Raw genomic sequence first — 21,995 nt, 5'->3', positions numbered from 1 at the left:
TTTTTGTCCCAGCATTTTGAGACCCAGAGAATTGCAGGGATCTATCTGTTTCTACAGTAATCTATTTCTACAGTTCTTAGATACTGAGATTTTTTGTCAGCTCATTGGTTTTTATCACCTATCATTCCTAAAACTGAAATTACACCCAGATTTTAAAGACCCCCTACAATTAAAAAATGTTTTTTAAATGGTCAACTCCTCTTAGAAGAATGACTTTCACTATACGGATTGATTTTTGTGCAGAACTTTTTTTGTCACCAGGACGGACAGCTTCTCTGTACTTCCCTGAAAGCAGAGCTGGAAATGTGCACGTAGGACCCTCATAAACGCAATCAGTTGACATAATAGGCTATCCTGGGTGAGAGGGAGGAATGTGACCTTTAAAGACTCGCACTGTTCTTGATGTGCTCCTTCAGGTAACTATTAGTGTGAGTCGTATGCACAATTTAATTTTACGGTCAAATGCACCACATGCACCCACCCAATAAATCGTAGGACAGTGGAAATAAAAGGCGCTCTCGCTTGCTCCACCAAACAGGTAAATTATTTGATCAAATGCCCTTGTGGCCTTGCATATGTGGGTAAAACATAAAGAACACTCAAAACTAGAATTGCTGATCGAAGAAGAATTCGCAATCAGGACTGACGTAACCTGGCTCGTGCACGATTCAAGGCGGCCCAGCATTCAGTGTCCTCTTTGAGATGTACAGGCAACAAGCATGTAAAAACCTCAAGGAGAGGGGGGAACATAAAAAACCAGCTACTGCAAAGAAAGAGGTATTATATTTATACCCTCAAAATACTCACTCCTGGGGGCCTGAATCAAGACTAGGACATAAAATTTGGTATGTGCTAAACGTTGCTGACTCACAAATAAAAGAAAAAGTCAACAGATGGCACAGAAAATTATGATTTGTACATTTTATGTGATCTGCCAGGAAAATCAATTACATCCAGTATAATTTGTCATTTTTATGTTATTCTTGCCAACACTGCATCTTGATACTATAAGTTACCGTCAAAGAATGAGGAGACTGTTAAACAACTGCCCAAGACCAAATTTAATCACAGAAATCAAACCTTGCTTTTTTATTACATTGAGTTCATCTGTTCTATATTTTCATTTTTATAAGCCCTACAACAGCAATACAAATTACATCATTGTTGTTATGACCTAATTTAACTATTTTTGTAATATAGTGTAATGTACACACAATTTCTATGTCTACTTCCCATTGCCCCAAGAAAAAAAAAAAACGTCACAGCCCAACACTATAGATGCCTGCTGCATTGCTTTGAACTGAAAGCAGCGCATAAAAGCCTGGTAACATTTGCTGTCAATCCTCCTCTGCGCTTAATTAGTGGCACTTCATGTAGATTACCGGGGGGAGGAGCAATGACAAAAACGATCTATCGACCTCTTGCTGAGGGATGACTGAATTACAGGTGATAAAACTTCCCTGGATGTTGTCCCTAGCTACTGTATGCAACACTGCCGCCCACTATCACATTCCTGCAAGTTTAATGCTTCTGCTGGTCCTTGACATTTCCATTATAAAACAGCGTGCAAGCATCCACATTTTAGCTGGTAAACTTGTGGACTTGACAGCACTTTCGCTCATGAATAGCGGCAGCAGTGGGAGTGTCCTCCAACTGCAGCAGCACTGAGAGGCGAAGAAGAAAAAAAAAGTCATTGTACTTTCTACAGGAAGATTTAGGTCAAAGTATTATTTCCACAACCTCCACAAAATCCATACAGTGTGCCGCAGAAACAAAAGGCTCCTTCAGACAAAGGAATGTACAGCAGGGAAGTACACGTGCTTCACAATAACACTCCTTCAACATTAAGCACTGAGCACTGGCAGCTCGGGAGAAAAACTAGGTCTGGACTGTAATCAACAGCATTGCCTGGCTGCGGAAAAGGCAGGATATCCTGGCCTGATGTAGGGGCTTCCTTATTGCTTCCTATAGCACCGCTCTCAGAGCCGCACAGATACACAGCCTCCAGCCTGTCAGCACGCGGCAGCTGGCTTAAGTCTGACCGCAGCATAACTCCAACAGCAGACAACGCGGGAAGGACTGAAAACTTCCCCCTTGAGTATTTGGGGCCACTCACGCTACAGAAGACGCTACGGTTTGACCCGAGCATCACCACAATCACGGTGTTGCACTAAAACTAAAGTGCGTGTTTTTAAAGTGAGTCGTATTTGAGATTTATTAACAGCTTTGTGAAATATGAATACTGACATTTGATTATTTTGGATTTGCATTGATGTATATGAAATTCAGCAAGACTTTGCTCATACTTTCCTTCTGAGCTGTCCACCTACTGTGGCTCAGAGGGGAAGTTAGCTCACTGCCAACACCAGTGATTTCTGATAGCTAAATTAGCAAAATGGTATCCAAAGATACCAGCATTACTACAACCACGTAAGCCATGTGGCTCAATCTTATGATTCATAGACATGGGAATGACTGGATATTAGAAAGGGATGAGTGTAGCCACAATACGGCTTATGGATTGCTCCACAAGGTAAGATAAGAGTCTCTAAAATACTCATAAAAGTTTGTTTTAAAAGCTGGTATCCACATACAACAGCCCATTACTGTTACTTTTAATAAAAATACTTTGGTACCACCAAGCTTTCACATGACAGTTAACATCAAACCTTGCATTTAATAAAGGATTCAAGGCGAGTTCTGTAGAGCCAGTGTACACAAAGCCCAAGAAACTGTAGACACAGACAAGGATTCATTTGAGGGAAAAATGGAGGACAAAAATGTTTGAACCAGAACCACAAAAAGCAATGGAATTGTTTGAAAAGCAAGCTCATTTTATAAATAACACAGCACACAAACATTTTGCACACAGCTTCAAAAGTTCACCTTAAATGGACTTATCAGACGATGAGAGCATACTTTCAATGTCCTAAAGCGGGGAGGAGTGAGGAGCCAGGTTACAGTCCTATCCATTTCACATGGACCAATAGTATCAATGACTTCTGTCATTATACACATGCTCACAGCTCCAAACCTAAAAAGAGCACATGCAACAACATCCAGAAATCCAAAGGAACTTTGCATGTCTAATGCAAACTGACCCATAGCATTTGTTTAATTTCCGAAGCCAAACTTGAACATTGTGCCCCCTTAAGATTCAAAAACAAGATGGCCAACAAAAGAATTTCCGACCAAGCTTATTGACAGAAATGACCAAACACTCAGCACGGTTACAAAAAGCAATCCAAAGATACACTTCTAAACATACTAGGTGAAAGGTTAAATATTGCCAATAGGTCTAAACGCTGTCGGTTGTGAGGGAAGGCCATAAAATGGCATCCTTCGAGCAGCCGGGAATCCATCAGAACAAACGCAGCAGTAAACAGCACCGAGAGGCAGGATTGGAGCCGGTGGCTAGCATGCGACTGAGCACCGCTCTCTGCATTCCAAACACTCCTTTCTACACAGGAAAGCAATAAACCGTTTATCACGTGTGGTTACGATGGATCACAAATTGTTGAAAACTGCAGTCAACTTCAGTTTGCATTCTCTGTCAATTGGTATGCGACAATCAATAACTCAAAGGAATTGGACAACCACTGACATTGAGACCATACAAGAACCTTCCTATTAATAATTACGGGTACCTATTCATGAAAAATAGCTAAATATTGATATAGGCTACATGTGTGTGTGTGTGTGTTATTTGAATGTCCAAAACATTCAAATAGTTACTAAAAACAGACTTTCATCCAACCTGTCCTTCACTCAACACATTTTATCGGACATCTCTTAGACACTGGGTTGACATTTAACACAGGAATGTTTCAGGAAGACACAGGAAAATATTCAGGTTTAAGTAACACATGAAGAAAGTAAATCTCTGTAGAATTCTTCTTACATTGCCTCAAGTTCTTTCAAAGCTCAAATCTGCACAGAGGTTTTAAAAAAACATACACAAGGAGTTACGGGACAACCTGGTGCCCTCAAAATCCCACAAGAATACCTTGGTTGGAATGTCCTTGGAATTTGCTCGTTTTGATACAAGTCCACTGAGATCCTCTGGACAGTTAGGGCCCTACATGTTGGGATTGAGAGATTAATCACCATCCTTATCCGCACAGTCGTTCTCTAGTGATGGGACTTGGCAGCAAACTAATTGAAAAATAAGATGTTTACAGTAGAGCAGCTTGAACAGCCCCTGACTACTAATGGATCCCAGAATCAAGTACACTGGCATAGCCACACAGTTCTAAACAAACCCAAGCTGAAAGCAGAAACACTAGGGGACAAAACCAGGAAAAATCAGACCAGCAACAGCAGAGGATGTGTAATTTAATCAAGCAGTTAGCCAGCAGTTTTCAATAATTTACTTATGATAATCTGGAAATTAAGCAGTGTTAGGAATTTTTAAAGCACGTCCGCAAAGAAGCCTCCTGTTTGCCCCTAGATCTAAGACGCGACAGAGTAATCCACTCAAATTGGGAGGGGTATCACGTGACACGTTAACCAGAGAAACTAAAAAAGTGAAAACAAATCGCTCAGACGGACCGCGTTCATCAAAGCTTGGAACATCATAACAGAGACGTGCAGTGTAGAGAAACACGCTGACCAATATGTAAATATACTACACCGTTTCAGTGCCGAGGAACACACTGACCTGAGCAAACGGCATTGTTTCAGGCGCTCTTCCTTCCAACAGAGGAAAATGTATGGGTGAGGGTGGAAATGACAGGATTCGAGTATGTTTAGAGCAGGGAAAGGGTATGTTTCAGAGAGCCGTTTGCATGCTGGAGAACCAAACCCGCCACAGCACCAGACCACTAAGACCAGCCTTACCGATGTGGTTCTGTCCAGGCCGGCAGACAGCACGTCCCAGAGAGAGGAGTCGCAGGTGAGAATTAGCACAAGAACGAGTCTATACTGTCAACAGGCTCAAAAGTGGCACATGACAACTAAACAAGGGGAAAAAATACAAAAACAAGAAACTATGTCATGAACTCATGCTCATATCACACTTCACTGGTGGCATACTCTGCCCAAAAACACATGCAATGTTTGTTTCTCATCAAATAATGACCCGTATCAATGTTCTTGACAAGAGTATTCCAAGACTAACATTCTCACAGAAAATGCAATTGTGAGAACACTTAGGAAACAGACTTATGATCACACAATTCACAATGAGTTCATTAACATGCGATAACCAAGAACTAAGCCATCCTATTAAACAGCAGTCCAGTGTCACTGCTTAATTAGCCAACATTCCAGACAAGAATACCAACACTGACCAAAACTATTGCCAAGACAGAAGTGATGCACAGTACAATTAGTGTCCAGCTCTCTATTAATGTTTAACTCCGGCTACTTAGGAAAGTACCTGAGAGAAAGATGTGCAAACAAAGTGCTGGCACAGGATGGGAAAAACAGCGTTGGCAATTTGATATTGCCAGCAGTCTCGTGCTTCTTCAAGCTAACTGAATTCATCTTGTGATCTTGTGCTGCAAGCGCCTGAGCTCGCAACTAATCATGAAGTTATGAAGCTGAAAACTCAATGTGAGACAGCCACCGGAAGCACTGAACATAATTCACCTTTACGTAACGAACAGCTCTGAATGAGCAACAGACTAGTTCGCTCACTTTCGCCAACTCCTAGCTGATCTGAGCACTGCTTAGTATTTCAAATAATTTTGCAGAGCTTTCAGGCTAAACATGTTTATGAATCAAGTATTGAAAGAGGTCAGGTTTACCACCAAAAACTGTTATTTCATCAGAGTGCATGACTGTTTAACTAGGGATTCTATCCACTGCTCACTCTGGAATGTCTCCCAAATGAAAATTTACTGGCAACAATTCCTTTGTGATAGCGGTGATGTTTGCATTGCGTTTCCATACCACACCTGATTTTGGCATGGGACTCTGTATTGCAAGGTTACATATGGGCTCTTATTTTGGCAGGGTGCAAATCACCAAGCAACAGACAAGAAATTACATCAGGCCCTGTGGTTACACAGAAAGGCAGACGCTGCATGGGAAAAGGTGGGTAGAAGATACTACATCTACATTGGGCAATAAAAACTGTTGCTTTATGTTTGGAACAACAAATCATTTTTACAGTTCCGTGCTTCACTATAGTGATATGAATCACAGGCGGCCTTATTTAATAATAAAATATGTGCATATTAAGTAAGATTTGCAGAAGCGAGGAGCACTCTAGAAGGTGGTGAATGAACAGTCACACGAGCGAGAACTGTGTGTGCTGCTGACAGCAGACTCCCTGACTTGGTTACTAGAGAAGCACCATAAACAAAGCAGTTTTGCAGCTAGTAGCGAGCTAGCTGCAAAACAAAAAAGAACTTAAAATAGCAGCCAAACATCTTTGCTAAACTTTAGCTGAATATGCCATACACACATAAGAATATGAGACATACAAGTCCAGAATACAATCACATCAATTCCTCAAATAAACACAAACCGACTACTGCGCTGTTATTTTGAAGTTTTAATGCATAACTTTACATTGACATAAATAAATGCATATTTTTACAGGTCATAGTTCTGAATATTTGGGTGGCATTGCACCTCCAGTGTAATTATTCAGGGGTCATCTGACTCTTAATCCCTCCTTACCTCCTTACTCACCAATGCCACTGACTATAATGTCATGGAAATTTATTTATTTATTTTTTAACCCAGCAAAAATCGTGCGGGAGATATGTGAGCAACACTTTACCATAAACTGGTATATGTTTATGGATATTATTTATGTTAGTTATTCAGTGTTCCACGTCAGATGAGTGCATTTTTAAGAGCCTGATTCAACACATTTGGGCCGAGAGGTTGTCAGTACTGGGAATTGACATCAAAAGCTAAAATCAGGGCTATAACGACAGACATATGGGCACATGTTTAGTGTGTCTTTTATTAAGTACAGCTGTCCTGTTACCCAAGCTAACAGCACTAGCAACTTAAATACACTATCATGAACAACAAAGTTCTAATGAGTATTAAAACCACTCAAGTAGAGGAACATCCAGCACGTTACTGCTTGTGATGTGCTCAGTGTTAATTCAACACCAATAGTGTTTAGACAAGCGTGCAAGTGATAGAAATTTACAGTTGTGTTGATTTAACGCTAACCATGTTTCTGTTTACCGTCTCAGGAAATATCTATAAAAAGCATTCCATCCAACCTATAATGTGCTGTGATCCTAATCAGCTGACAGTTGCCTGCCTCTGAAAGGCTCTCGCTCTTGCAATAGCTGTGGCCCGAAACAGAACACACAGGGTGGATTCTAAGCACTAAAAACAAGCCAACAAAATTAGCGGACTCTTTTTGTTCCTGTTTCATTTTGCATCAATTTGTGAAATTTTCCCACAGCCATTGAACTCTTCCTGCTACCTGCGGGAACTTGTAAAGACTTCCCTAACTGGGGATGTTGCCAAATGACTTCACAGCGCCTGCCGATATTAAAACGAGCCTCCTTTTTTCTCCCCCCCCCCCCCCCCCGCAAAGAGCTGAGAACTCCCCTGGCACACTGACGGTTCCTCTGGCCTAGTCGACAGGCATGCTAATGACTGAGCTGGCTGCCGACTGCCACTTTGTTTGGAAAACATGTCAAATCAGAGCAAGCAGAGATTTCAAAGCCTGCCCAGAGGGGCTTGTCTCACAGACCAGACGACACAGAATGGCAGCTCAGGTGCACCATCCGCAACAGGGGCTGATCCGGGACCAGCTCCGCGATGAGCGTTCGGCCAGGGGGAGCTCAGGCCCGCTTGCAGGAACCACAAGGAACCGGCACAGGAACTCCCTCAGAGCTACTCCTGTACAGCCCCTCAGACCGTTTCACAAACTCACTTTTGTCCACCTCAAACATCCAACTCAAAATAATTATCTGCGGGCTCATAGTGATGTGTATTTATATCATCGTCAGGATTATAAACCCAGAAAGACGGAAAATAAAATGAATACAACTGCCACACCCAGGGCAAGAGGACACCTCTTCATATGATAATCTTATTCATGCGTAAGGCATTACAAGCATAAAATCCCGCTCCACTGTACAAACAGCAAGTATGAATGCATACTTAAAGATTCACATAGCCTTTTGTATTCTAAAATTTTACGTTTACTTTAAATTTTTCTACATTTTATTTCAATTCAGCTATATTAGATATAGGACCCTCAGGACGTGACACATTCAAGCCCCCAAGATCTGACCACAGCAGACAAACACCACACTTATCTATGGACCGCACAGGCATACAAATAACTGCATAGCCTACTACAAAAACAACAGGGGCCACATTGTTTACTATTCCCTTGGTCTACACTTCTCAACATTACGTAACTGGCCAATAAGCAGTCACTTCCCCCTCCCTCTGCATTCCAGAATTACTTCTCCCTCCCTCTATAATGTAATAATGTAATATTGTGAACAACAGTGATACAACTGAATTCATTTTGAGACTGATGCATAAAATTCAAGTGGAATCTGACAATGAACTCTTCTTATATTACGGTATTTTTTACCATTTTAAATTTACTGTATTATACTGATAGACAAAATTACCCTATTTCAAGTACACAGTCTAGTTCCACTGACTCCAACATGATCAAGAAGAATATATTAGCACAGGTCAACTCCTTGTGCTACAGAGATGAATGAGGCCAGAAAACCCTTCAAGAAGGATCTAAACATATGCAGGACAGGGGAAAAGCCCAGATGTTATACTGTTTAAGGCTGTGTTCTGGGCACAGAATCATCCCCCTTTTCCGGTCTGCGCACCCTTTTTGCAAGGGGGACAGAACTGCGCACGAGCCGCAGTAAGAGTCCCTCCGTTGGCTAGGCCTCTGCCTGGTGGGGACCTGGGACAGTCAGCTGAGTCAACAGTGGAAACTGAGGCTGAGGCAAGTAGCCCAAGCCAAGTTGAATGAGCAGTCATTACCTCTGAAGAGTAGATTTTCTGTAAAAAATATTTTTTTTGTTTTTTTTTTCAAAATTCTAAGCCAGTGTTCTAGAAGTACACTGCTTTCAACTACCATTAGTGATTGATACACCAGCATTAGAATGTTCAGTTAAGAGCATTCTAATCACATGCTTGTGATCATATACATCAAAGGGTTAAAGGAGAGGATGTTGGGGGATCAAATGAAGTTCCGTACAGCAACCGTCGGCGGACAAACTTGCAGACAAAACACCAACATGGAGACATGCTCTTAGGGCCTCCAGAGCTTTCCCATCACAGTTGCTTCATTTTAATTATATTTCATACGACATCCCATTTTTCTAAAAAGCACTCTGGCTCGTTGCTGTAGCGACGTTCAATGCGAAAGGCATTTCAGGGGGAAAAAAAGAGCCACATTTGCAACATCAGAACATTTGCTTTTGCTTATAAAGGCCTTCTGGCAACACGGGGTTCCTCACCTCCACGTCATAGAATTCCTGGGCTTCGTCCAGCCCCTGCACCCGGATATGAAGCCCGTTCCCTTGGCCCTTCTTCCCTCTGGCCATTGCCGTGCTGAGGTTTTGGCCTGGTTCCAGGGTACTGATCCCGGCATTGCGCTGGGCCCCCAGACGGGTTCCAGGGGTCTGCAGGACGCGGTAGGAGCCCTCAATCTCACCCATCACTCATCTGTGGGCCGTCCCCAACCTGCCAAGTGCGCGCCCTGTAAAGGGATCAGGATCAGGGAAGAAATGCAAGAGTTAAATTTTGCACACACGGGACGCTCAAATTTGGCCCTTGAGGCCAGTTCAGGAGGGGAAGAATGCTGGTTTTCATTCTTCCCCTCTGATCAGGTACTGATTTTGAACAGGGGCACTAGGCTAGTGGAATCCCTGGCCAATCAGTGGCACTAATCAATCATTTAATAATTGGGTATAAAAGAAAAGGAAACCAAGGATTACTGAAGTAATCCTTATGGATATTCTCTGACTGTCATTTATGGTGGGTGGCTGTTCCAGCATAACTCAGGGAATGGAAGAAGCATACCATGGCAAATCAGGAACTAATACAACATCAATCTCACTTGAATACTTTGGAAACAATAGCTGGAATAGCAAGATTTGCCAGTGGCTAGCATTAGAATGGATACAAATGTTATTCTAGATTGAAACAACTGAAAAGATAAACCGCCGTTAGCATAATAACAATGTCCAACAGTAAAACAGAACCTATAAGGCAATAAGTCATGAATCAATAATGTGCAGTGACGTGCATGTCGTCAGCCTTTGATGCAGACCGCGATAAACATATCAGCAAACCTTTTAACACAGTATGTGCAGCCTTGGTTACAATAAGCCTTTCACAATTCCACCAATCATTTCCTCCTACCCAAAATCCTTTGGAACTTTGGTGATACTGAACTCCCCACATCTGACTCACTCTTATTTTCAAAAGGGTTTCATTTGAAAGTTTGAAGGTTTGCGTGGGTTAGAATTACAGTACCGATATTGTACAGGCTCGTGAACTACTGTAAACCAGCCATTAAAATCAATATTTCTAAAGTACCTTCTGTGGAATGCTGAAAATGACTTGAGTTGGTAGATATGCCCACAAGCACTTTGGCTTATTCTGAAGAAGCTAATCTCATAAATGATCAAAAATCATGCAAAAATTATTATTGATTTTTATTACTATTGATTCACATATAGGCCTAATTGCCAGTGATGTGTATATCCCTGTATAAACGTAGATGGCATCATCAAAAAGGCAGGTTTAATTTTTATGTTTCATTTTCAAAAAGCCTTTGATAAGGTAGGACCTGATTTAATTAATAAATGCCTAAACTTTTTTTTCCTTTTGGAAAGTATAATTGGATTACAAGTACAGTATCTATAATAGTACAACTTATTAAATCATAAATAATGTCAAACTTTCTTAGAATATGACCTTATGAAGTGTTGTAAAACAGGGATATACTGTCTCCACATCCGTTTATCATAGTAATCAAAATGCCATCAATTAGCTAATGCCAATTAGCTAATTCTTTAAGTGATGTTATTGTTGGTTTGTCTGCATGATTGTTCATTATTTGTTTGATATTGTTTCCCTCCGTCTGTCAATATGTGAATACCCTTACATCACAGCTTTCATCATCAGCTTTACAGGTGAATTTGTTACTTAAGTCAGACTATGTTTCTACATGTTTTCCATTAAATAATAATGAGAGAAAAAATGGAAAGAAGAGAAAAAACATTACTTATGTCTGAAATAAGTATGTATTCCCAATTGGGGAGGGGTTTGAAGAAAAAAAAATCATACAGGCCTGTGTATTTCCATTTAGATTTCGGCCCATTTTTAATGTCCGTGTGTCTGTATTTCTGGGGTACACAGTTCGCACTCTTGGACCTATTACAACACTTCACCTCCGAACAAGTCGATATTCTGAGGCTGTTTGACTAGGCGTTTTAACAATACGTAGCTACACCCGTCTATACAGAACTCGGTGGGTTTGCGGAAAGTAGGCCTAACTAGAGCTTATCAATGAGTTCCTCAAATGTTCACTTGTAGTCAGATGTAACAACAGCTGTTTCAAAACAACCACTCCTTATACAAAACAGACATGAACGTTTCATACCGCAAAATCAATTGGCCAAGTAGCAATGCTGTCAATTAATATTTTGCAACAGAATGGAACAGAACTGAAGCAACAGGTCGACTACTTTAACCAGGAATTCCCATGTCCCTGACAGCCACAGTGCTGCTACCTAAGACATTCTATAACATTCAAAGCAAAATCTGTAGCTTTCGCCGCGGGACGCTCCAATTTCTTATACTAGACTTCCCAATACGATAATAAAATCAATCATTGGGTGTCGCTTCACTGAGAATGGATACGTGGAAAACAGCATAAATTCCATCTCTAAAATGTTTTCCACAGATTTCAAAAGTATTCGACAACACGTATCCTAGTTGTAGAGTATAACGTTTCAGAACGTGTACTGCATGATAGGCTATTTATGATTGTGTATATCCAGCCAGCCCGTTTCAACAAGCTAGATATAGACAGTGTTCTTGCGAAGTTAAATCCCCGAATCTGACGTTCGTCGCAAAACGTGATTAAACAGACCAATAATTAGAAACGTATCTCCAAAATGATCGCATGGGCAAAAATCACATAAAACCCAGTAAGCATCGGACTACTATTTGACTCATTTCAAATCGTTCAAAGTCCAACAAGTCGTCTTTCAAATAACTTAACTGGTGACAACGCTGAGGAAGCTAACCAGCAAACAATTGAGAGACCGAGCTGGGTAACAGTTAAATAACTAGCTTTCATGCTCGATAACAGAAAAATGCAAAGACATAACATCCACTTCGCTATCAACTTAAAAGTTGATCAAAAAGCTATTTTGCATCTGCGCTTTTTTCGTTTGTCAAAACAGCAAATATAAGTTGATACAAACCCATACATTTTGCATAGTAAAATAAATGTCCTTAAAAATAAATATAGCTGCTGTTATGAAAATATAATTGAACGGAATAAATAAAACCACGTCGTTGCCTACCTGATTTTTTTCTTGTAGCCTACTGCTAGAACTCCAATTCAAAGCGACTCTCAGACGGCCATAGCGAGCAAACTGCCTTGCTAATTCCACCCTCATTGGGTACAATCCACACCCTTCCCCATTCCCATTGGTCCTCGCTCCAACATAATTTCAATTACAATTGGACATGAATATTACCTGTCAATAGATCTTGGTTGGTTGAGAGAAAAGAGAGTGCACATCGATTGGTGAGCAAGCTAGATCCATTTTATTTGGAAGTGGATGAAAGTGCACACTGCAACGGCTGGATATTTTGCACTTAGTTGTCTCTGCCAGTTATATTGAAAATATTAGCTTAGTTTTGATGTATACGTTCTACTCATTGCGTATAAATAATACGCAATTCATGTGACATTTTAAAAAGTATTCACTTTTAAATGTCGAGTGCAAAGGAATGTGTGTGTATGTTTTAAACTTTGTTTTTACGTAAGTGGTTTATAAAGCTATGTTGTTCTACGCCAGTATTATTTTTTGCTGTGTATGCGACCTGACCGAACAGGTAATGTTTTCAGGCATATTCACCTTTGGTCCGGTTGTTTTTAAGTGAAAAGTAAGGAGTAGCCTATCCTCTACCGGCATCCTTGGTAACATGAAACTTCAGACTCCCTTTAGCAGTTGAACATTTCAAACCACAACAACAAAAATAATAATACGGTTACACCAATTATTTTCACTCTCCAACCCCAAAATAAATTCAATGGACCCAGAGACAGAACTAGAAGCTAGGCTACTTAACACTTATAGTTATGGTAGTCTGTCTGATCACAGTCAGGATTGCGCATCACTCAAAAAAGCACCCATTAGTGAAATCCAGCGACCACAGGTTGATCACCATCTTACTACCAAACACCTTTTTATATGGAACATATGAAGTGTGCAATACTGAATTATGGAAAAGGTAAATGCTTTAATGTTAAATAAAACATACAATCTCTTAATGCAGTACAAACTATTGCTTTCAGTCTTTTGCCTGAAGAAACAATAAAGCATTAACAACAAAATATGAAATGTTGCTTTAAAGATTACCAGCATCTTATTTTGAGTTGTTTAAAAATCTAACCCCATATCCATGATTTGGTTATAACAGCAATATGATACAATGGCCTTCTGCAATGCTTTGTGGTGAGTAACGTCAGGTTCCTTTACAGGATCGTAAAAATATAATCCATGCTGTGCAGTGGAAGTCTTAAGGCTCAGTGATAAAAGCCATTAAATGGAATGTTAACAACATTTAAAAATCAGAACTTTGTGAAAAAAACAAAGGGGGCAAGACATATCCAAAAGGATGAGATGGAAACGTTTTCCGTGTGAGAGAGGCGTTTCCGCGGATGGTCTTTGAGGGCCCTATCGGAAGCAGGTGGAGGCATGGCGCTCGCTGGACATGTAGCGCTGTCTCAGCATCCGGTTTGCGGCCTGCAGGACGTGGTAGCGCTGCCTGAGGTGGCGCCGCTGCACGTGCTCGTTGGTGATCTCCTTCACGCTGCCGCGGGGGAACCAGCCCCTCTCCCCATCCACCAGCCTCCGGCCCTCCAGGAAGCCTGGGAGGAGGGGAACGGGAGATTTCGTCCTGCGTTAACACCAGCAAACTGGGGTTGCAAAACTCAACTAATGCTGGAATGACACCAATTTACTGGCATCTTGGCATGATAAGATTGTAATTTAAAGCCACAGGTTTCTTTTCAAGGAGGCGTTTCAATACAGGAACTGAGATCAGAGAAGAAATGGAAGTGTTCATGCCTACGGAGAGATGCATCACCTGCTCCTTTCTTAGCCCATGCTCACGTTACCTGAGCAGCAGTACGCCTGCTGAATTAATGGTTATGTAATAAATATGTTAATCATGACTCTGTGTATCAGGCTACGCACCATCATTGGTCTTCTGGATGACATTGAGGACATCCCCTATCAGGAGGCTCAGCTCTCCAGGCTGCTGGGCAGAATAATCTGCTGTGCACTGCACCTGAGGGCAGTCTGAGACAAGCCACACCATTACAGACACGAAATCCCCTTCTCCTGCAACATCATCACCACTGGACCGCATAATTCACTTTGTCAATGTTATTGGAAACTCTGCCCTCTAGTGCCCACTATGTATATATACACACACACACACACATACACTTACACACCACAGACACATTTCAACGCAAGTGGTGTGCACACCACTGTGACCACTCACCCCACTCTTCGTACACTTCATTCTTCCCGTTCTTCTGTGGCCTCAGGGCCTCCACCCAGCTGGCCTTCTCAGCCCTGAGTCAAGGCAAGAGTTTGAGAGATAGAGATAACCTCAATGGAGAGAACAGCACAAGAGGAAGCAGCATTGCTCTGCTCTGGACTGAAGCTTCTCATAAAGTTATTGTTGGTGTGGGCAGTGAGATGGAGATGCTCATGAAGTCAGGAGGGATGTACTCACTGGGAAGGGGCTCTCAGAAGGCGCTGAGAAGTTTTCCCTTTGTGGTCCTTCAGCAGGGCGAGAAGGAAGGTGTTCTTCAGTTCACACTCCACCTCTGCATCCTCTACCTCATCGCTGATTTCAATGAGGGAGCGGTGGACGTGATCCTGAACCACAAATCGATCCAGCCTGGGCCAAGACAGGAGAGTCATATGATATATGAAGCAATCTTAACTAATGACAGCTCTGAACTTTAAAAAATCTTCAGTCATTTTGATGGTACCTTGGCACCCTCTAATCCTGTGTTAACTGGGTTATCCAGGCAACCACAAAGAAGCCATGATAGGACAATGCGTAGTACACACCCTTTTTTGATGGTGACTAGCAGTAGGTCATTGTAGAGGAACAAGTAGACAGGAAAGACTTTTCTCTTGCCAAAGATATTCTCCTTGTCAGTCAGGTGAGCCAGTTCCCCTTGCTTCACCAGCCACCGCGAGGAAGAAACCAGAGGCAGAGCCTGCCCCATGGAAAAATAAAGATAAAAACAAGAAGAGGTTACCATGTCATATTCTCTTGTCCATGTTATCAGCTATACCTCAAGGTCATGAGACACTACACTCAGGTGGAAGTCTACATTGGAGTGTCCTGAACCATTTCAGTACACTTCCTCATAAGATCCAGAAATTCATGGATCTCTGGTCTTAATCTCAAGAACCATGTATTCCACTATGCTGAAACCTACAGTACAAGGACATTCAATAAAATAATAATTTTTTTTTTTTTTGCAACTTGTTTTTGTCATCCAAGATACTTTGAATACTTCAATTTTTTTCTGCCTGGTCTCAGGAGGATATTGGCAAAATGAGTTCCTGCTCTGTGTTTATCCAGGCATTCCAAAGAGAATGCATCTCAAACAGAGAATGAGCAGCACTGTGTCTGCGCATGACCTGTGGGGGTAATGGCAGGCTGTCAGAGAGAGAGAGAGAGAGAGAGAGAGAGTTCACCTTGCATTCAAATTCTGTCTTGTTGGCAATGTGCACGAGCTCCTCCATCTGCTTCATCCTTCCCACCTCGTGGTTACAGGCCTCCACCACCTACAGAGGGCACAGCGGGCACAGCTGATGAAGCAATGGCTGCATAACAGATCAAATATGCTGATTCTGCTCAAAAATATGATCCCCAATTACATTTATCTTGAAACCTAAAACGTAATACAAAAATAATAGAATTGTCCATTCTATTATTTTTGACACTTTTATTTGTTGATATAATTTGAAACAACTTACATGACCCTCAGTTCAATATCATTTACTGAAGAAATAAAATAGCACCATGCTTAAGAAAAAAGTGTGAGCCACATAAAGTAAGAAAGCATCCGGTGATTATCTTAAACCACACAAGATAACGGCGTTGGCCCGCTGCTGTGGTACCTTCGATATCTCCTTCAGCGCCTGCTGTGCAGATGCCTGGCCATCTGATCCCGGGTCAGTCCTCTTCAGGATGGTCTGAGAACAAGGAAATCAGTGGGATCACTCATTCTCATTCTGTAAGTCCCGCGAAGGGTAATGCATCTATGACAGCTTCTCATACAGTTGGACTGGCCGCACGAGGAACGCCAAAAACACTCCAATTTCCTTTTCCAGAGCAGCATATAATGCTAGAACTGGGCTAGGGCCCATATCTGTGAAACTAAAGATGTGTAATTTATTTACTTTTTTTGAATGGAAAATCAAACCAAAATCAGCGTTCATTTTCCATTTTGCATGCGTTCCAGCCTGTTCAAATTTTAAAATATAATTTCAGTTTTGGCAGATGGTTGACTGAGGTAGTGTTTGTGCCGGATTAATGATATTTTAGATATTTCAAGAAGTTTCTGACTACTTGCTAGCTTTACAAAAGCAAATACAGCCCATTTGGGAGTTCATGGTCAAAAGGAAGAAAATAGACTTTAAATAACTCCAAAGCAGCTTTTACAGCAATGTTATGTCTCCACGTTATGAGATAATAGGTGTGTATATTACTCAATTATTCTTCTAAGACTTTTGATAATATTTTTGGTTGGTACCATTTCCCATGGCGAATGCAATCTGAGACCGTTGTGGTCAATGAAAGTGCCAACATTTATAAGTGTGAACAGCTGCTGCTATAAAATGTGTATGTTCGTATGTCCAGCCTCTGGAATTATAATGTCACTGTAAAGCTGCTTGAGAGCAACCTGAAGTGTATTTTCTGGCTTTCTTAGTAACCCCTGATGACCTGATGACTGAATCAATTTATTCAAGCATCATCCAAAAAAATAAAATAAAACATAATGTAAAACGAACTGAGAGTGATCCGGATCAGTTTTGTGGGGAGTAATATATTTAAGGCCTTCAACACTCTCTAACCCTATACCTCCACCTCTCTCCCCTCTCCACACCTCCACCAGGATCTTGAGACGTGTGATCCTCTGGAAGGGCAGGACCAGGAAGGACTTGAGTGGAAGACGGTGGCAGCGGGGGTCCTCCTGCAGCTGTGTGAGAATTTCCTTTATTTGGGGGTCTTCCTTCCTGCACACAGACACAGGGAGTTAGTCTACGGGCCCTTGGGTGCAAGGCAGTGACCCCTCCTGTCCCAGAGAGCTCGTCCCTATGGCTCTCCTACCCCAGGTTATGCAGAGTCTGCTCCTGGTAAGGCATGTTGCGTATGTAGTCAACGTAGGCGCCAAAGTGTTCGCTGGCGTGAAGGCGGATGATCTCACACACATCACAGAACAGACTTGCTTCCAGCTCTGTCTGCATGGCATCTAGAAAACTGAACACACTATAGTCAGTGCCACCCTCAACAACACATACTTTGCCTTGAAGGTAAAACATACAGATTGTCCATTTATGCATACAGAGTATACACATTTCACTGGTGGTGTTGGAACAGATTGATGATGGAGTATACTCTTACTTTTGGCTGATCTCTCGGATCTTGCCCATGCTGGAGAAGAGCGACTTGCGGTCGCGAGGTGCAAGGACTTGGTTGAGTGCAGACGACTCCATGAAGAGGCCCACCGCCACATTCAGGCTGTCCAAATAGGACTGCTCTGTGGTCACCACCTCATACATGCTCTGAGCCACAGGAAACAGAACAGTCACACTTCCAGGCCCACCAAAAATGCAGCCACTGCATATTGGGCACCACACTGACGTGGACACACGCTTGCGACAAGATGGGTATGCAGACTAAACCATATGCCTTGTGAATGTGCTGACTTGCTCACAGGACAAAAGAAACTATCTTAAAGTGAAAATGAAGCTAAGATGTACATTAAGTGAAAAGCAGAGACAAGAGCCAATTTAAAAACATTTACCTCATGTAACAGCAGCTGCTGCTTGCTTAGTTGTGTCAGTACTCCACTGTCCTGCACAATGCTTCGCTCTTGCCAGAATGGTTTCCGGGACCTATGGCTCCCCCTGATGGACACTCCCCTCATGACACCCTGTGGAGTTGACCCCGTGTCTTCATTGTCCTCTGCCAGGTGGGCCACCGTGTCGTCTTCCTGCTCCAGACATGCCTGTATACCCAGTGGTGTGGCTGGGGAGGAGAGGTCAGAAACATCCAAGTTTTCTGAGTCTTTCACAGTCACATCCACCCAAGGCTCTCTCACAGGACTTGCTAGCACCGTGGGTGACTGAGTAGTCAAGGCAGCTTCCTGGAGTTCCTGAGCACTCTCCTTGCTCTTAAAGGAGAACAACACAAGCTCTGCCAAGGGCGACTTCTTCTTCTGTGAGGATGAAAGTGCCATCACATTTGTGGGGGACCTCTTGCAGAGAAGGGAAAATTTCTGCCCATTCTCCCTCTTCTTCACATGTGACTTCTTCCTGGATTTAACCTCCTTGCCATCACTGGGGAATTTTTCCTGGAGTTCCGCCACAATGCTCTGGAGGGGAGCATCACAGGTCCTCTTGTCCCTTTCCTTGTTTGTGCTTTGCTTCCTTAGTGGTGGCAGGGGCTTGGCGGGGACGGGGGGAAGGGGTTTGGGCACTTTGGAGAACGACAGACGCTCTGCTGCTCCGACACCAACATCTGGGGAAACCGGGGACCCTGTCCAAGAAATGGAGGGATGACGTCTGAGATTTTATCTTAATTCCAATGGAACTCTTAATAAAACCAAATTAAAGGACACATTCCACAATACCTAAGTGTCTGTTGCACATGACTACAGCGGTACAGTGGTCATCTACTTCAGATGGAGACACGTCCATTTCCAGATACACTCCCTCAGGAACGTCAGGCTCTTCCTTCCTGTCTATATACACAGGAAGATGACATCACAACACTGCTAAGAGAACAGCACAGAGCTCTGCCTGAGCTAATAATGGTATCTAACACGAAGACCATTAAAGAAACCGACGGACACGTGTTTTGACAGGAAAATAGTAAACAAGACACTCGCTAACAGGACAAGAATGCAGGATGCGACGGCCCTGATATTAGGCGTGAAATATTACGTTTAAATATGCCAGCATTTGATTTGTAGAGGTGATGTGCGTGCTTTAAATTGGGAAATTACCTCATTCTAAGTGGAAATGGTGTGATTTACAGTAATGACCCACCCGATGTGACCTAAGCAGGAAAGACGGGAACTGGAAGGAATGCTAGGCGTTGAGGCCTCCTGTTGCCCTGGGAATGACAGCCACGATAAGTCTGCATTGACTTGCCCTCTGGGCATGAGGAAAAAGGCAAGTGCAGACTTGACCCTTGGATCTGCAGAGGCATGGAACTGCAGTGAAAGGGGTGTGTGTGTATAAATAAAATTAGAGACTGTAGACTCCTCTGTTTCTTTCTTTGCGTTTGGTTTATTGTCTTCCTTTTTTTTAAGGGAATGTTTTTTCACCCCTGACCCTCTGATGGTTATGAGACGTTTGTTTGCTTTAGTGCTTCCTGAGGACGGATAATAAAGAACGGCAAATATTCTTGATAGCTGAGCAGTTTTCTGCCATGACACTGTCACTTCAATTCAAGCATTACTTCTGTGCTCAGTGTGCTAGAATTAGAATTATTATTGGAGTTCAAATTAGAATTGAATCCTGGGTGGACTAACAAGTTACTTATACTGAATTGCTTAGCTGGATTAAATATCTAGCTATTTAAGTGGCCAACATTTTAAATATACCACCCCACCATCAGCTCAGAAAATGAATGAATAATAACAATACATTTACCGAAATGTGTAATTTTGTAGAATTTATGTAACTAGATTGATGTATCATTACACCCCTCGCTACTTCAATAAATCACATTAAAAAGGTTATCTGGATGTACATAACTTGCAGATCTCCACCTGCATGTTATGCGTAAGCTAATTATTGGAAATGCTTGACATTGTGATGATAATATTTGTATGAAATGATGCAATGAAGGATGAAGTGTAAGCCTCACTGGCTTAGAGGAGTGTATAGAGCTCCGGTGCTGACCTTGAATGGAGATCAGGTCCGGCTCTTTGGGAAGGGGCCGAGCAGGGAGAGGAATTTTTGGAGGGACACGCCCTGACCTCCCCGGAGCTCTGGGGCAGGTGATGTGCCAGTAGTCCCAGTGGAGGTCACCCTTTAGTCCGGGGGCCGGGAGACACAGGCCAGGCAGGGAACTGGGTGGGGCTTTGAGGTGGGGCTCCATTCTGAGGGGTCCTTCACCACCTTTGGGATGGCGACTGCAGTGGCACATGCAGGGACAGGACGGAGCGCAACCCAGCCCACTGGAGGGAGAGTCTCCCTCACTCCCACTGCGTCCATCCCAAAGTCTTCCCTCTACAGGAAGGAGATGGAACAAAGAACAAGAAATGATGTGAGGTGGGACAACAGCAAGCAGGAAACAGGAAAAATATTAGTCTAAATGTCAGGGAAAGATGACTTTCCTGAAAGATGAATACTCAACTGCAGCAGGGTCACTGATCATTGTAAGCATGTTCAGGTGCAGGTTAGACTACGTACTTGAGAACATCCAAATAAGAACTAAGTCATCCAAATCCTCTGTGCATTACAAATTAACACAAAAGAGAAACTGTCAGCTGTGACTATTTCTCACTTTAATACCTATTCTCACTTGTTTTTTATATCAGCCTTACTGAGGTGTACCTGAACTGTCACGCAAGCTTACTGTCCTTCAAGAGGTATGTTGTCTTTTTCCAAACCAATAATTGAGAAAATCTCAGACACTTTACAGCAACAGAGCTTAAGTTCCAGAGTTAGTGAAGAAGCACTTTTGGGCACACTCATGTGCACATAAGGTATATGAACGGACACAATGGCACCGCTGGACTCAGCCTATTGGAAAGGGACCATGCAATGTTTAGCGGATTCTGGTTCACCTGAGTCACTACTGTCAGTGCTGGACACTCTTTCTTTATCTGCTGGCAAGGGTTTGCTGTCCTGTCGCAGGGGTGTTTTCTGAAGGCGGGGCTTTGGAAGTGGGAAGGGCTTAACTCTCTCTGAGAAACTGAGTAGCCCATCAGGTTGAGGAAAAGGGCTGTCATCCTTAGCCACAGACAGGCACAAGCTCTGCTCGTTTGGATGGGAGGGTAGAGATTTGTGCCTGGCTTTCTGTGCCATTTGGCTTTGATTTCCATCCTCCCCTGCAACCTCTCTGCAAATGACATCAGTTGCCCGGCGCCAACGTGTCCCCCTGGGCTGTGGTTTAGGGGGGACCTGAGGTTTTGGAGGCAGGGTAGGTCGGGACAAGATGGCTGAGCTGGTCTCCTCTGTACCCATCGACAAGCGCAAGATACAGACACCTACAGGAAGTCAAGGAACAGACATACGTTTATTACACAAGCACAGAAGTATAGAAAATGGGATAGAAGATCACATCAATCTTGTGTCAGAAAGGATAGATGGATAGACCAATATTACTTTCCTCCTATGAATGATGATCATTAATAATGTGTAGGGAAGTATTATTCTTGCACTTGTTTTTCAGCTCCTCTTGTCTCTAGCCATTCCTTACCAACAGTAGCAAGACTAGGGCAGTTGGGGGTTGTGGGGAGGAATGGATTTTTTCTCTTGTAGGAGATCCCCACCTGA

At 42.6% G+C, this 21,995-nt stretch overlaps 2 protein-coding genes across 7 annotated transcripts in view; both read right to left on the bottom strand.

Moving 5' to 3' along the window:
- Nucleotides 1–12,602, bottom strand: part of farp2 (FERM, RhoGEF and pleckstrin domain protein 2) — a 51,005-nt gene extending 38,403 nt beyond the window's left edge. For all 6 annotated transcript variants that reach the window (XR_004764712.1, XM_035412684.1, XM_035412685.1 and 3 more), the window contains exons 1-2: nucleotides 12,513–12,602; nucleotides 9,429–9,670 (exon numbers count right to left, since the gene is read on the bottom strand). Coding sequence is in view for 5 of the 6 variants with exons in the window: in XM_035412684.1 (XP_035268575.1) it covers nucleotides 9,429–9,629 (201 nt within the window). In the remaining variant the exon portion in view is untranslated. The remainder of the gene's footprint in view (nucleotides 1–9,428; nucleotides 9,671–12,512) is intronic.
- Nucleotides 12,603–13,438: 836 nt separating this feature from the next.
- On the bottom strand, nucleotides 13,439–21,995 carry LOC118224751 (ephexin-1). Its single transcript, XM_035412427.1, has 15 exons — nucleotides 21,919–21,995; nucleotides 21,284–21,706; nucleotides 20,394–20,723; nucleotides 19,115–19,225; nucleotides 18,287–19,020; nucleotides 17,884–18,044; nucleotides 17,590–17,739; nucleotides 17,366–17,495; nucleotides 16,377–16,451; nucleotides 15,951–16,040; nucleotides 15,312–15,463; nucleotides 14,968–15,135; nucleotides 14,731–14,804; nucleotides 14,418–14,522; nucleotides 13,439–14,089 (listed from the first exon to the last, which is right to left on the bottom strand). Exons 2-15 carry the CDS (start codon nucleotides 21,681–21,683, stop codon nucleotides 13,896–13,898), a joined length of 2,874 nt encoding a protein of 957 aa, XP_035268318.1. The 5' UTR covers nucleotides 21,684–21,706; nucleotides 21,919–21,995; the 3' UTR covers nucleotides 13,439–13,895.

This window comes from Anguilla anguilla, chromosome 4, assembly GCF_013347855.1.
Source record: "Anguilla anguilla isolate fAngAng1 chromosome 4, fAngAng1.pri, whole genome shotgun sequence".
In the NCBI taxonomy this organism is placed as follows: domain Eukaryota; kingdom Metazoa; phylum Chordata; class Actinopteri; order Anguilliformes; family Anguillidae; genus Anguilla; species Anguilla anguilla.
The sequence above is the reverse complement of the archived record's forward strand: the minus strand, read 5'-3'. Positions and strand labels throughout refer to the sequence as shown.